This window comes from Musca domestica, unplaced genomic scaffold, assembly GCF_030504385.1.
Source record: "Musca domestica strain aabys unplaced genomic scaffold, Musca_domestica.polishedcontigs.V.1.1 19, whole genome shotgun sequence".
NCBI lineage: Eukaryota > Metazoa > Arthropoda > Insecta > Diptera > Muscidae > Musca > Musca domestica.
In genome coordinates this window covers 2,942,429-2,956,542 of record NW_026712245.1, presented here as the reverse complement: position 1 = coordinate 2,956,542, position 14,114 = coordinate 2,942,429, and the positions used below count along the sequence as shown (strand labels likewise).

General features: G+C 33.3%; 2 protein-coding genes across 2 annotated transcripts in view; both read right to left on the bottom strand.

The window, feature by feature from the left end:
* Positions 1-14,114, bottom strand: part of LOC101898375 (uncharacterized) — a 137,432-nt gene that overhangs the window by 79,513 nt on the left and 43,805 nt on the right. The gene's annotated exons all lie outside the window — the stretch shown is intronic.
* On the bottom strand, positions 4,454-11,895 carry LOC131801967 (uncharacterized). Its single transcript, XM_059121136.1, has 2 exons — positions 10,848-11,895; positions 4,454-6,200 (listed from the first exon to the last, which is right to left on the bottom strand). The coding sequence occupies exon 2, from the start codon at positions 6,198-6,200 to the stop codon at positions 4,668-4,670; it is 1,533 nt and encodes a 510-aa protein (XP_058977119.1). The 5' UTR covers positions 10,848-11,895; the 3' UTR covers positions 4,454-4,667.

Genomic DNA, 14,114 nt, shown 5'->3' with positions numbered 1-14,114 from the left:
ATAAACCAGGATTTTTAAACAATATTTTTAAGGACCATTAAAGCAATAAACATGGGTTTTTTAGAGAATTTCTTGTCAAGGATGATAAACGTCGATTTTGAAAGACTACGACCATCAAGCCAATTAGCTAGGATTTTTAGAAGAATACTTTCTCAAAGACCTTCAATAAAGCTGGATTTTTCAAAGACTATTTCTTCAAGGACAATTCCAAGATTAAACTGGATTTGTTAACATATTTTTTAAGGACCATCCCAACATTAAACGTAGATATTTTTAGATTTTGCAAATATTTTTTCAGGGACCATACAAAAATAAATGTGAGTTTTCAAAGATGTTTTTTTTTTCAAGGACTATCAGATCAAAAATGACGGGTTTTTAAAGAATATTTTTTCAAGGATCATCAAATCAATAAATGTGGAATTTTAGAAATGGTATTGCAAAGACCATTTTAGCAAAACACGTGGATTTTCTAAGAAATATTTTTCAAGGACCATTTGACCAGAACAAAGAATATTTTTTCACGGACCCTCAGATTAATAAACGTAGTACATATTTTTTTAAAGGAATATCAGATAAATAAACGTGGATAACGCTCGAAGGGAGAGAAAATGGACAATTTCACATTCCATTATCTACCTCCCCCACAAAGGGTTAACATTTTGAATAATAACTCTTTTAAAATATGATATAAATGTCCGATTGTCTTCGCACATACCAATATTTTTATCAATACAAGATCAGGTGTGAAAGTGGAATATATCGGTCTACTCCTTCTGGTACCTCCCTCACAAAGGGTCAACATTTTGAATAATTATGACTATCATTATACTCGAAATTAGCATCCGATCCTCCTCAAATTTTACACATTCTATTAATTTGATAAACACAAGATCATAGAACAACAACATAGGTGTGAAGATGGATTATGTAGAACCACACCTTCTGGTACCTCTCCCACAACGAGTCAAAATGTTTAATAATTATCCATCTGATTCTCGTCAAACATCCCAATATTCTTTGGCTGAGGGTATATATCTGTCAGGAACCGACTGATGTTTTTTAACTCGTTTAAAAATAGTTCACGGAAATTTTTTGAATTCTTCTACCCATAGTCGCAGATTTCCTTTTAATACCTTAAAAGGCCTTCAGATCTATAGTGGTCGATTTTTTCTAGCAAAAAATATAAATACCAGCAGCTCCTTTATCGTAGATTTTTGTAAAATATTTTTTTAAATATGAAGGATTTTATTTATGATTCTAAGTTTTTTTATTATTTTTATTAATAATTCCATAATTTTTAAAGATATGTTGAAAGGACTGTTTAAAAAATAATTGTTGTTTGTCCAGATTTTTTTAGTTGCAGCAAAGCTGATTTATTATATTTATGTAAGAATTTATTAGGAAAGTTCAAGGAGATCATTTAAGTCCTGACGTTTGAATATTTTTTAAGATATTATTTAAAGGACTTGAGTCTTACTGTCGCTTATATATTTTTTTTTTTAATTATCTATTGAATGACTTCATATTAGGATTTTTCTTAAATAATTTTGATATGTTCAAATTTAAACAAGTAAGCATAGACTATAGTTGTGCGGGGCCAAAATATAATCCAATGGTCATCCAAAATGCTAGAATTCTTCCCTGTTCTTAACTCTCTTCTCCGTCGTGTCGATTGGCTTCCATTGTGTGACCAACATTTTTTTTTCTGTTTTTGGTTCATTTGAACCTCTAAATATTTCATCTCCAAAATCAAGAGGCCACTCTATCTCCAAATTTAGACTCTTCATACTGTGACCTTTATAACGGCTGCAAAATCAGGAACTCTTTTAGTTGTTGGACCATTTTAATCCCTAAATATATTGCGGACATCTTTGAAAACAATAGGCCTAGCCCTTCTGAGCCTAATCCTACCCTTATGGAAATTTTCATGAGGATCGGACGATAATTTAAATCTGTATATAATAACCACGAACCTATGTTGTAAGGTGAAAAAAATATTACAAAATATACACTTCAATATTCTTAGTCAAATAAAAAAAATTGCATGCGATAAAAAATATGAAAAAATAAAAAAAATACAAAATACTACAAAATCTATATTAACATCATTATTGGCAATTTTTTATGCGATTTTTTTAGATTTTATAATATTATGACAAGAGGGCATTTTGAATTGACAAAATTTGTCGCAATCGGTCCAGCCATTCTTGAGATATAAGCATTCTAGCTAACATCCCCTTCCTTTGTATATATACATTGTATAAATTTCGTTATATATCCGATATATTTACTATAAGCATCTATGTAACGGTCAGAATTGACCTTTTCGTCTATTTGTGATATCGGCGGAATTAAAAATATTCGCGGTTTAATGGAAATTTTGGATTTTGTTTAACACAAATGTTATGGTCTATTTCACCCACTAAATATTGCCCGATGACCATCAAAATTGGAAGGCTTTTGCCCATCCCTAAGCTCAAGCCTGATGCTAACTTCCACTTCGATTGGTCTATAATTGCGACCTCTGGAAAACTGCAAAATCAGGATTTTTTTCAGTTTTTGGTCCATTTCAACCCTTAAATATTATGCTACCATCTCCAAATTTCGTGAAGATCGGGCCATAATTGCGACCTGTAGAGTCATTACAAATTAACTAGGACAGACGGACGGACGGACGGACATACATAGCTAGATCGACTCAGTTCGGCGAGATAGGAAAATCCATATATACTTTCCTGTGTGGGAAACCAATATTTCGGGGTGTTACATAATTTTTGCCCCAATCAAAACCCTAACACATAGTGTTGTAGGGTATAAAAAATATTTACCTAGATTTTAATTTTCAAAAAAAAAATTATTTATTTATTTAGTTTTATTTTTATACCCTCCACATCCTTAAATATTCGTCTTAGACCCCATAAAGTATATATATTCATAATCAGCATAAAATTCTAAGTCGATTTAACGATGTCCGTCTGTCTGTCTGTCTGACGTAGAGCGCCAAAATTTAGCAGAGCTATTTGCATTGTGTCTAGGATGGTTGGTATTGAAAATAAGATATATCGGTGCACGTTCTGGTATAGTCCCCATATAACGGTACCTCCTGATATTCGGTATTTTGATGATTTATGCCACATTTTTTTCACGGATTTGTCTGGAAATTGGTATTTGTAGGTCATAACGGGTCCCTGAGCGTGTGGCAAAACATTGCATGTATAGGTCCACGTTGTGGTATAGCCCCCATATAAAGGTACCTCCCGATATTCGGTATTTTGATGGTTTTTGCCACATTTCTTCACTGATTTGTCTAAAAATTGGTATTTGTGGGTCATGATGGGTCCTAGTTTGTATGGCGGAACATTGTAATTATAGGTCCACGTTTTGGTGTAGCCCCCATATAACGGTACCTCCCGATATTCGGCATTTTAATGGTTTTTGCCACATTTCTTCTAATGTTTCTTTTACCCTAAGGTGGAGGGTATTAAAAGTTTGGCCCGGCCGAACTTAATTTTTTTACTTGTTTTATTTTTTTTTTTTTTTTTTTTTTTTTTTTGAATGATATTGAGTCGTTTTTAATTTTGAAGTATTCCAAATTTCTTGTAGTGGATTTTAAAAATTGTTTTTTATTGACTGCAGATTTCATATATTTTACAAAATAGTATATAATTCACATAAATTTTGATGAAATTTTCTTTTTATTTTTAACCCACAAATCCCTTGTGCCATTTCATAACAAACCGTTTTCACTTAAGTACCCCAGAAAAACGAATTAAAATTAATTTCCAACCAAAATCCATTACCTATTTCTTAGTCAGATTTGCTACCAAAAGCCATTTAAAAACTACACACCAAACATTATACAGATTTGTATAAGTGTGTACGCGTACGTGTGTGTGAGTGCCGTTCCCAGTATTAATTTATAATGACATAATGACAAAAATTCCACTTTAGTTGGGCGCTATGCCTGCTAGACATCAATTTTCAGCTTTTTGGCTTAAATCCTTTTATTGCTTTCCGCTCATTTGATTTGCTTCATCTCATTTGGCTTTGGCCTGACATTTTCGTTGCGATAAGTCCCCCCCCCCTCCCTCCCCGAAAATCTCAATCTACTTTGTGAGTGACTGAGTGGCTGAATGAGTGACGGACTGACATATTTTTGCTTGCTCCGCAAATGTGCGGTTGTGCTCTACTGCTCCTGCTGTATACTTTTATTTGCGGAAAAAACTTTGACTAAAAAAAAAGACGTTTGGTGTGGTTTGAAATTATAACTTGCTTTCTTTATTTTTCACTGGCTTATATACTAAAATTCTGTTTATTGCTGCATTTTCGTTGTCGGAAATGCAGCAGAAAAGAAAATACAGTTTTAGGCTAATATTAATATTTAAGTAAACAATTCTTTGGAAATTTGTCTGGAATAAAATGTTGAATTGCATATCAATATTTTAATAAACAATTCTTACAAATAAAGTATTAATGAATATTTATTCTTTGGAAATTTATTTTATAAAAATGCTGGATTTGCATATTAATATTTTGGTAAACAATTCTTTGGAATAATAAAATGTGGAACGATTCTCATTAAGGGAATAACGGGAGACACTATCGTTGAGGGGAATTAGTAGTTGATACTATAACACCCCCACCCTTAGTTTGAGGCTCCGACGAAATTATATTATCTTTGCCGGATTGTTTATAATAGTTTGGTTTTTTAATTGTACATTTGGAACATAGGTTTGTTTATTCTTAAAGAGATATATAAATATAATTAAGATACATATTGATGTACCGATTAAAATATCTATACTATAGCCAATTATTTTTGAGTTTTTATCTGTATATAGTACTTGTTTCAGTGTTTCCTCGTATTCTATTTGTTTTAGATATAAATTTTCAAGTTTTATGTCTGCAAGTGTTGTGTTACTGGTATCTTTAATTTTTGTTATAAGGTTAGGTAGGATAAACTTGTCTTGTATTTTTATTTTAAAATTCGTAAAGGTTTTGTTTAACGTGTTTACTTCACAATTTTCGAATTTGATTAAGTAATTTCCTGAAATTTTTAATTTATCTTTGTTACAATTATGTGATATCGTACTGTTAAAGTGTTTAAGGATTAATACTCCTGGAATTATTTCGCTAATTTCTTGTGTATTTAATGTTTGCGTTTTGCAATTAGCTTCTTCAAAGTTTAGTATATTGTTCAAACAATTATCATTAATTTTTATAAGATTTCTTTTTAGGTTATCTTTAATATACGTGCTATAAATATTTCTTTCTAAATCTATAAGAACATCAGAATGATTAACCATTATGGATTTATTATTTTTGTCAGGAATGGGTACGAATGTTACCTTGGATAGTGAATCTTGGGAATATTGTGGTATAGAGAGAATTATTATAACGTTCCCTTCATTACGTGCTATGGCTACTTTTATATTGGTATAGCTGTCAAAGCTTGTGATTAAATCGAGTTCTGTTTGGGTGAGAATATCTGTGGGAATTATTCCCAGTTTCCCGGAGAAAATAATCTGTCCTATGTCGTCTACGTGATGCCGTAGGAGTGAGATGTCGTTGTTAATCTGGTATATGTGTTCTATAAATGTTATCTCGTCCTCTATGGTTGAAATTTTATTCCCTATAATATTCTTGAATTTGACTAAGTAGTCCCCGATAATGTTTTGCTGATAGTTTATATGGTTAGTTATGTTCTGGATTTGGGAGTTCATGACATTGTTTATATAAGTTAGTTTGTTCATTTTGTTAGTTAAGTTTTCTTCGTTCGAATGTAGAGATTTGAGAGCTTCAGTTATTTGTTCTTCATCATCGCTGTCCATTGTACCTGCAATCATTTTTAAGCCTTTTCCTATAATGTTTAAGAGTGCCCGTTTCTTTCTAAAATGTGGGTTAAGATTTTCTATTTTCGCTTTTAGTAGCATAAAGTTCTTGTTTATTGTACTGATTAATGTTTTTGATTCGCTACTGGATGTCTTTAGGGTGTCAATGTTGGTTTTAATTATCTCCATAGTTCGTTCGAATTCTGTAGTGTTTATTATGTGCAGTACTTTTATGTAGTGTTCTACGGTATTGGTCTCTCCTGTTTTTATCGGTATGTAACCATTATTGTTCGATAAGTCTTGTATGTCGAGGGTTTGGGCCTTGGTTGCTGTAGTAAATGCAACCATTATTATGATCCAGTTAATCATCTGAAAGGGGATGGTAATTATCTAGATTTTGCTTTAATTTTTGGGTTATTCTTGTCTTGATATTTCTTTTGAGGTCTTATATGTGCTTTGTAATATTTATGCCCTGTTTTTGTGTTTTCAATATGATCTTCATCGACTTTTTTAGATTCTATCTTTCTGTACCTCCTATGATTTTTACCCCCTCGGATTTCTCTTATATAGTTTGTACCTTCCTCTTTCACTATATCGGTTCTATTTTTGTTAAGTTTATTAATATAGTTATTTTTCTTCTTTAATATTAGATCATGTATTTCGGGATATTTATCCTCATGTACTTTGCCATTTATAAAGTCTATAGGTTTGATTTGTGTGGTGCTATGAATAGTATTATTATAAAATCCAATGATACGTGATATTTTTTCCTCTGTCGTTTCGTCTTTGGATTGTTCGTCATGTCGTAGTAATCTTAAGTGTTCGTTCAATGTATTGTGAAGTCGTTCGATATCTGCGTTGGATGTATGGTTACTGTTTGATGTGTAGTGTATATTAATGTTCTCTTTCCTTAAATATTCTTGAATCGGAATGGCTTTAAATCCTAACTCATTGTCGACAACAATTTTTTCTATTCTTCCAAATGTGCTGGTATATTGCATTAATTTTGATTTAAACTCTATCCATGATCTTCCATTAATTTTGTATGCTGTGGCGTGTTTTGAAAATTTGTCAATTATAGTTAAGTAAAGTTGTTTCTCTAGTGTATAGAAAACGTCTAAGTGTAATATTTCTCTGGGTTTTGTGGGTGTTTCCGTTAGTTTGTAAGGTAGTCTAGGTGGTCTTCTGTCATACTTTTCCAATGTGCATATTTCGCAATTGTTAATGAACTGGGTTATCCTTAATTTAAGTTTGGGGTTATAAATTTTTGTTTTTAGTTCCTCGAACACTACCTGAATTCCTCTGTGATTTTTGTTTAGATGTTCTTCCTCAATTATGTTTGTTAGTTGGAGTTCGTCTTCTATATCGTCTAGTTTCTTAAAAGTCCTGATTAATTTGAATCCGTTATTATTTGAAAAGAATTCCCTACAAGTGTCTCTGAAAGTGTCGTAAAATTCATTGTCTATCAGAACTGCATTTATTTGTGTTGGGTGACAGTGGGTTTTTAAAATCATAATTGCATACTCTTTATCTAGTTCTTTTATTGTTACAGTTTTTCTAATATTCTGAAAGATGTTTTCGGTTTTTATCCTTGCTGATCCGGAATGAATTTTTTTTACGATGAGTTGGTTTTTAAATAAATTTATAGGTGAATCGCTTTCTTTAAGAATGGGTTGGATGTTTTCTAATGAATTGATCTCAACAATTTTATTTTCGATCCTTGATAATGCATCTGCATTACTGTTTTTTGTTCCCTTTTTGTATTTAATCTCATAATCGAATTCTGACAACTTGAGCCTCCATCTGACTAGTTTTGAGTTGGGTTCTTTAATCGAAAAGAGCCATGTTAGCGGTTTGTGATCTGTCTCGATTATGAACTTGCGTCCGAAAAGGTATGGTCGAAAGTATTTTGTGGCCCAAATAATTGCTAGAAGTTCTTTTTCTATCGTACTGTAATTGATCTCGTGATCATTTAGGGTACGACTAGCATAGCAAATCGGGTGGTTTTCTTGAGATAGTATCGCTCCAAGGGCAAAGTTACTAGCGTCTGTTGTTAGGGTGAATTTCTTAGTAAAGTCGGGGTAAGCGAGGATTGGGTCGTGTATTAGTAAGTTTCTTAGCGTATTAAAGCTTTCCTGATATTCTGGATTGGATATGTTTATTTTGGCATCCTTTTTAAGACATTTTGTCATGGGTTTAGCTATTAGCGAATAATCTTTTATGAATTTTCGATAATTACCAGTCAAACCTAGGAATTGTTTAATTTGTTTGGGTGATTTGGGGATGGGGAAGTTAACTATGCACTCGATTTTTTTTGGGTTAGGTTTTATACCTTCTAATGTCACGACATGGCCAAGGAATTCAGTTTCCTTTTTTAAAAATTCCGACTTGTCCAATTGGACCTTGAGGTTGGCTTCTTGCAAACGGTTAAAAACAAGTTTTAATGAATTTATGTGTTCCTGCAGTGAGGTGGAAAATATTATCACATCGTCTAGATAAACCAGACAGATTTTGTTGATATAGTCTCTAAGGACGTAGTTCATCAACCTTTGGAATGTCGCTGGGGCTGTCTTTAGCCCAAACGGCATTCGTAAAAACTCGTAATGGCCTCCTTCTACACTGAAGGCAGTTTTATGGATGTCCTCCTCTTCGATTTCAATCTGATGAAATCCTTTTGCGAGGTCAAGTGTTGTAAAATACTGGCATCTTCCCAGTTTGTCGAGTATTTCGTCAATGTTAGGTATGGGGTACTTATCATCGATTGTAACTTCATTTAATTTACGGTAATCAATGACAAGTCTCCATTTGTTCTTCCCACTTGCATCGGCCTTTTTTGGCACAATCCAAATAGGGGCAGAATAAGGCGAATTGCTATGCCTTATTATATTATTTTGCAACATTTCTTGTATCTGTCCTTCGACTTCTCTTTTATGTATGTAAGGATATCTATAGGATTTACTAATTATTGGAACATTGTTTGTTGTCCGAATTTTATGCTTTATAACGTTGGTAAAACTCAATCGAGTATTTTCTTGGAAGAAGATTGAAGAGTATTTTTTTATTAGCTGTAAGAGACATCTTTTCTCTTCAGAATTAAGGTGTTGTGTCCTAATTTGTTGTTCCAAGCTATGATATTGCTTCATATCCTTGGTATCATCGCCTACCTTCTGCGTGGGCATGATTTTACTTAAATTTTTGTTATATTGTTCTTCAAAAAATATTGGTTTGTCATTTGTTTCTTCTCTATTTTCGCTATTTTTATTGTCAAAAAGTATTGGCATGTCCTGTCCGTTTATTTGTATGGAATTGTTTTTATAATTTATGCAAGTATTGTATGTTTTAAGTATATCGTTGCCTAGTAATCCATCATAGTGATTGTGAAATTTTAAAACATAAAACTCTAACGCATTATTAGTTATATTAAATTCTTGAAATGCTGGAATTACTGCCTTTTCTGTTATGGTAACTTGGTGTTGGAGAGTTTTAATAACAAGAGGTTTTATTTGGTGTATCCATTTCGGATGACAAATTCCTGGATTAATAATTGAATTAGTGGCTCCAGTATCCACTATCAGTCTCAAATGACCTAACTTGGTTTTTACCATTATATATGGTAATTGCCTGTCGAGGCTCTGTCCCGAAAATTTTCGGCTGTGCCTATTTCCATGGGTTCAGGCTGATTTCTAGTGTTTTGTCTGTTTGCATGGAAAGGGTTTTGGAAATTTCCTTCGTGGTTTGGGAATGGTTGTTGGTAATTTCTTCCTTGGTTTATGAATTGTGGTTGGTGATTTCTTCCTTGATTTGCGAATGGTGGTTGGTGATTTCTTCCTTGGTTTGGGAATGGTTGTTGGTAATTTCTTCCTTGGTTTGGGAATGGTTGTTGGTAATTTCTTCCTTGGTTTGGGAATGGTTGTTGGTAATTTCTTCCTTGGTTTGGGAATGGTTGTTGGTAATTTCTTCCTTGGTTTACGAATGGTTGTTGGTAATTTCTTCGTTTACTAGATTGTGCATTGGTCTGTGCTCTATTTTCATTGTTTCCGGTGTATGCGTAGCCGGCTTGAAATAATATGTCCATGGCCTGTTCCAAGTCTCCTGGGTTCCTACAGAGCAGGATGGATTTCATAGGCTCTGGAATTTTGCTTTTAAAAATGTTTAAAGCGGTGCGTTTATTATTAATCGCACTTTGCCTAGTTGCTTCACCTTCTCCTAGTATAACTACCAGTTTGTTGTTTAGTCTGTGCAATTTGTCCTTTACGTCATTATAGAAGTCTAGTGTGTTCGTCCTGAAAGTCACACTCCTTAGTTCGTCGAAAAGTTCTTCACTAGAACGTCTGTCCCCAAAATTGTTTTGCAACATGTTTTTTATGTCAGTCCATGAAATCGCGTGGCAGTTTATCTCAATTGCCTGCCTAAGTAAGTGCGTAAGTGTGGGTAAATTCGGTCAACGAGGGTAGTAAAAGTCTGTAAGTTTTTTGAATCCCCATAGAACTCCGGTAAGTTGTTTAAGTATTTTAGCGGGTCTATGATTAGTCTATTAATCTGATTTTCGGCCTGTTCTGCCATTTTAGTTATTTATTTTCCTTTATATTTTGGGTTATAGTCCTGTTTAGTTTTTTTTTTTTTTTTTTTTTTTTGTTTATCTACGTCTAAAATATTGTCTGAGTTTCTTTCTAAAAATGCGTCTGTTTCTGCTACTTCTTATGTCACGAATGTAATGTTCTGTTCTTTCGTCAGTCAGGTATCCATCATTCGATTCAATCCCTGAGTCAAGTTCTAATGCTGTCGACCCGTTATTAGAGTTTCTTGGTATGTATTCAAAGTCTGATGGGTACTCTGATAATGAGTCACTATCGCTCATTGAAATGGGAAAGAGGGAGGAGAGGAAAAAAAAAAAAATTTCAACAATTGCTTGTAGGGTATTATTTTCCTACACGATTTTTCACAAAGGTATGTTAAATATTTTCTTATAAAATATACAAGTTATTCTTAATTATAGATTTCTAGAGATAGTCTTACTTTGTAATTTGGTTGTTGGTGCTAAGGATTGCAGGTTTACTTTCTTCTTAGTAGTAGGGTCTTCCACGGTGCAGTTCTCGGCATGAACTGTTCCTTATTGGTTTGTTGGTAATGTTATTTCTTTACAATATTGCTCCAATAGTTGCTGTTGTTTTATTACTTCTCCTTGTTGTTGTTTGCTTGTATTAGACCCGTATTTTAAATTTTATTTTGTTTTGTTGTTGTATTGGTTATTTTTTCTTGTTTTTTGTTTAATATAGTTTTAATCAGTCTTTATATTATGGTTGTTGTTTTTTTGAAGTTTATAATCCACTGAAGGAATATCCTTTTTTTTTTTCACTAGGTTTCCTTCTGACACAAGGATGTTCACCAAAAGGATAGATCTTTATATCCTTTCTGGTTCCACTAATATTTTTTTTTAGTCACAGGGATATTTCTTAATATCCTTTTTATTTTTTTTCCTTCATAAAATTTGTGTATCCTTTAATCTTATAAAGGATATTTCGAATACCGCACTAAGGATTAAAATCCTAGTTCTATCGCGCACAATAAAATCTGTTTTATTATTTTTATACGTTGGATAGGACTTTGCGGTATCCTACCGACTGCGCCACTTTTATTTGCGGAAAAAACTTTGACTAAAAAAAAGACGTTTGGTGTGGTTTGAAATTATAACTTGCTTTCTTTATTTTTCACTGGCTTATATACTAAAATTCTGTTTATTGCTGCATTTTCGTTGTCGGAAATGCAGCAGAAAAGAAAATACAGTTTTAGGCTAATATTAATATTTAAGTAAACAATTCTTTGGAAATTTGTCTGGAATAAAATGTTGAATTGCATATCAATATTTTAATAAACAATTCTTACAAATAAAGTATTAATGAATATTTATTCTTTGGAAATTTATTTTATAAAAATGCTGGATTTGCATATTAATATTTTGGTAAACAATTCTTTGGAATAATAAAATGTGGAACGATTCTCATTAAGGGAATAACGGGAGACACTATCGTTGAGGGGAATTAGTAGTTGATACTATAACACTGTATCAGTTACTTACACTTAAATCCCCGTCCTACCCCCCACTCCCTTGGAAAAAAGCCAACAAATTGTGTTAAAAAGTTTTCGTAGAACAATGTCCTTTTCGAAAAATATAAATTTGTATATCCTTGATGACTTTCCTGTCACAGAGAAGCAACGAAACATTGAGGTAATGACAAACTGAGTGATGTGGTCGTAATGACAAACACACACACGCACACCAACACAATCGCAGTGACATAGCATCAAGTTGTGGCGAAAAAATGTTGTAGTATAGGAAGTATATATATATTTTTTAAATACAATCTTGATTAGCCAAATAACCCAATTATTTCGATAAATGATTTGCCTGCCAGTGCAAAGACCTTCTTCCCCCATTAACCCCATTCTAACCCCTGCCCCTTCCTTCCGAATCAATTACATGCCTCCTTACTCGATTTAATAAAACTTAATAATAAGTTTCCTTTTTTTCTTTTTATGATGTCGTCAAGTAAGTGCTGAATATTTGGCGAAGGAGACAATGTTTGGCACGTCATTGGATAAGAAATGCTCCTCGGGAAAGGATTTAATAATTCGTTAATTTCAGTTAGGAAAAAAAGCTTATCTAAAGGATAGAAATTTATTAATTAGGTTTTAAGATAAATACATATACAGAGGAATGTTTAATAAGGAAAAGGGAATTTAGAAAAGAACAGTTTAAAATAAGAAAAGGGTAAGTTAAAAAGTATCTGTCGCCAAAAAAAGTATCTCAGCCAATGTACGACTGTTAAAAATATTTTGACTTCTGTTATGATCATTCAAATGTTTAACCCCTTATGCAGTAGGTTCCGAAGGAATGGGCCAATATTGGCCATTTCGTATCGGACCTAAATAAATATGATATAAATATTGCGAAGTGCTAGGTTTGGTCTGTGTTCTGTTAATGAAAACATTGGGATATACCAAATTTTGAATGGAACCGGGGGTAAATTTTGCTTTTTATGTGGGGGAGGTACCGGAAGGAGTGGGCCGATATATCCCATCTTCACAACGGATCTTTTGTTAATGGAAGTAACGGGATGCCTTAAATATTAAGAGAGACTGATTCTTATTTCGGATTTTTTTAAACGGTTTGAAAACTTTGACCCTTTGTGGGGGAGAAGGACCGATATATCCCATCTACCATCTTTACAACAGATTCTGTGTTGAGAGAAATATTCAGATGTGCCCAGTCTAAACGGAATCAGATGTTAAATTCGCGTTTTCGACCATTTGTGTGGGAGGTACCAAAAGGAGTGGACCGATATTTTTCCATCTTCAGACCAGACTTTGAGTTAATGAAAATATTGTCATGTATGTAATTTGAAGACAATCGGACTCTTACATCACATCTCATGAGCGTTTTAATTATTCAAAATTTTGACTCTTTGTGGGGGAGGTACCAGAAGGAGTAAACCGATATTGTCCATTTTCACACCAGGCTTAGCACTGACGCAAATATTATGATTTGTAACGTTAGAGCAAATTCGGATTATCGTTTCACTTTTTGTGCAAAAAAAATATTTTTTGAAAATTTCGACGTTGTGTGGGGGAGTTTCCAGAAGGAGTGGACCGATTTATCCGATCTTAACACCAGATCTTGGGTTTATATAGATATTGGGATCGGACATTGGGACAATCGGACTCTTACATCACATTTTATGAGAATTGTAATTAATCAAAATTTTGACCATTTGTGGGGGAGGTGCTTGATGGAGTAGACCGATATTGTCAATTTTCGCACCTGACCCAGGATTTGTAAAGTTGGAAAAATTTGATTACCGTTTTTCTGTCTGTGCATAAAATTTTTTTTTTGTTTTTGAAAATTTCGGCCTTTTGTGGGGGAGGTACCAGAAGGAGTGGTCCGCTATTCCCCATACCCAGTTTGGACCAAATCGGATACTCTCTTCGAGAGTTATCGTGCGCACCAGCCAGCAGACAGACAGACGGATGGACACCCCTAGATCGACTCCAAATGTTCTGAAACGGATTTGGTCCAAACAGACCTAGGGTCGAAAACCAATATTTCGACTAGGCACGTTTTGTCCGTATCAAATGATATATACCCTCTGTAGCCATATGGCTGAGGGTATAAAAATAAAATAAATTCGACCTGTATACCCTTTGCATGTAAAAATTTGAATTATGTTTCAGAAACTTTTGTTTGCAAAAAACTTAAGCAAAACCCTAAATATAATGATCAAAAGT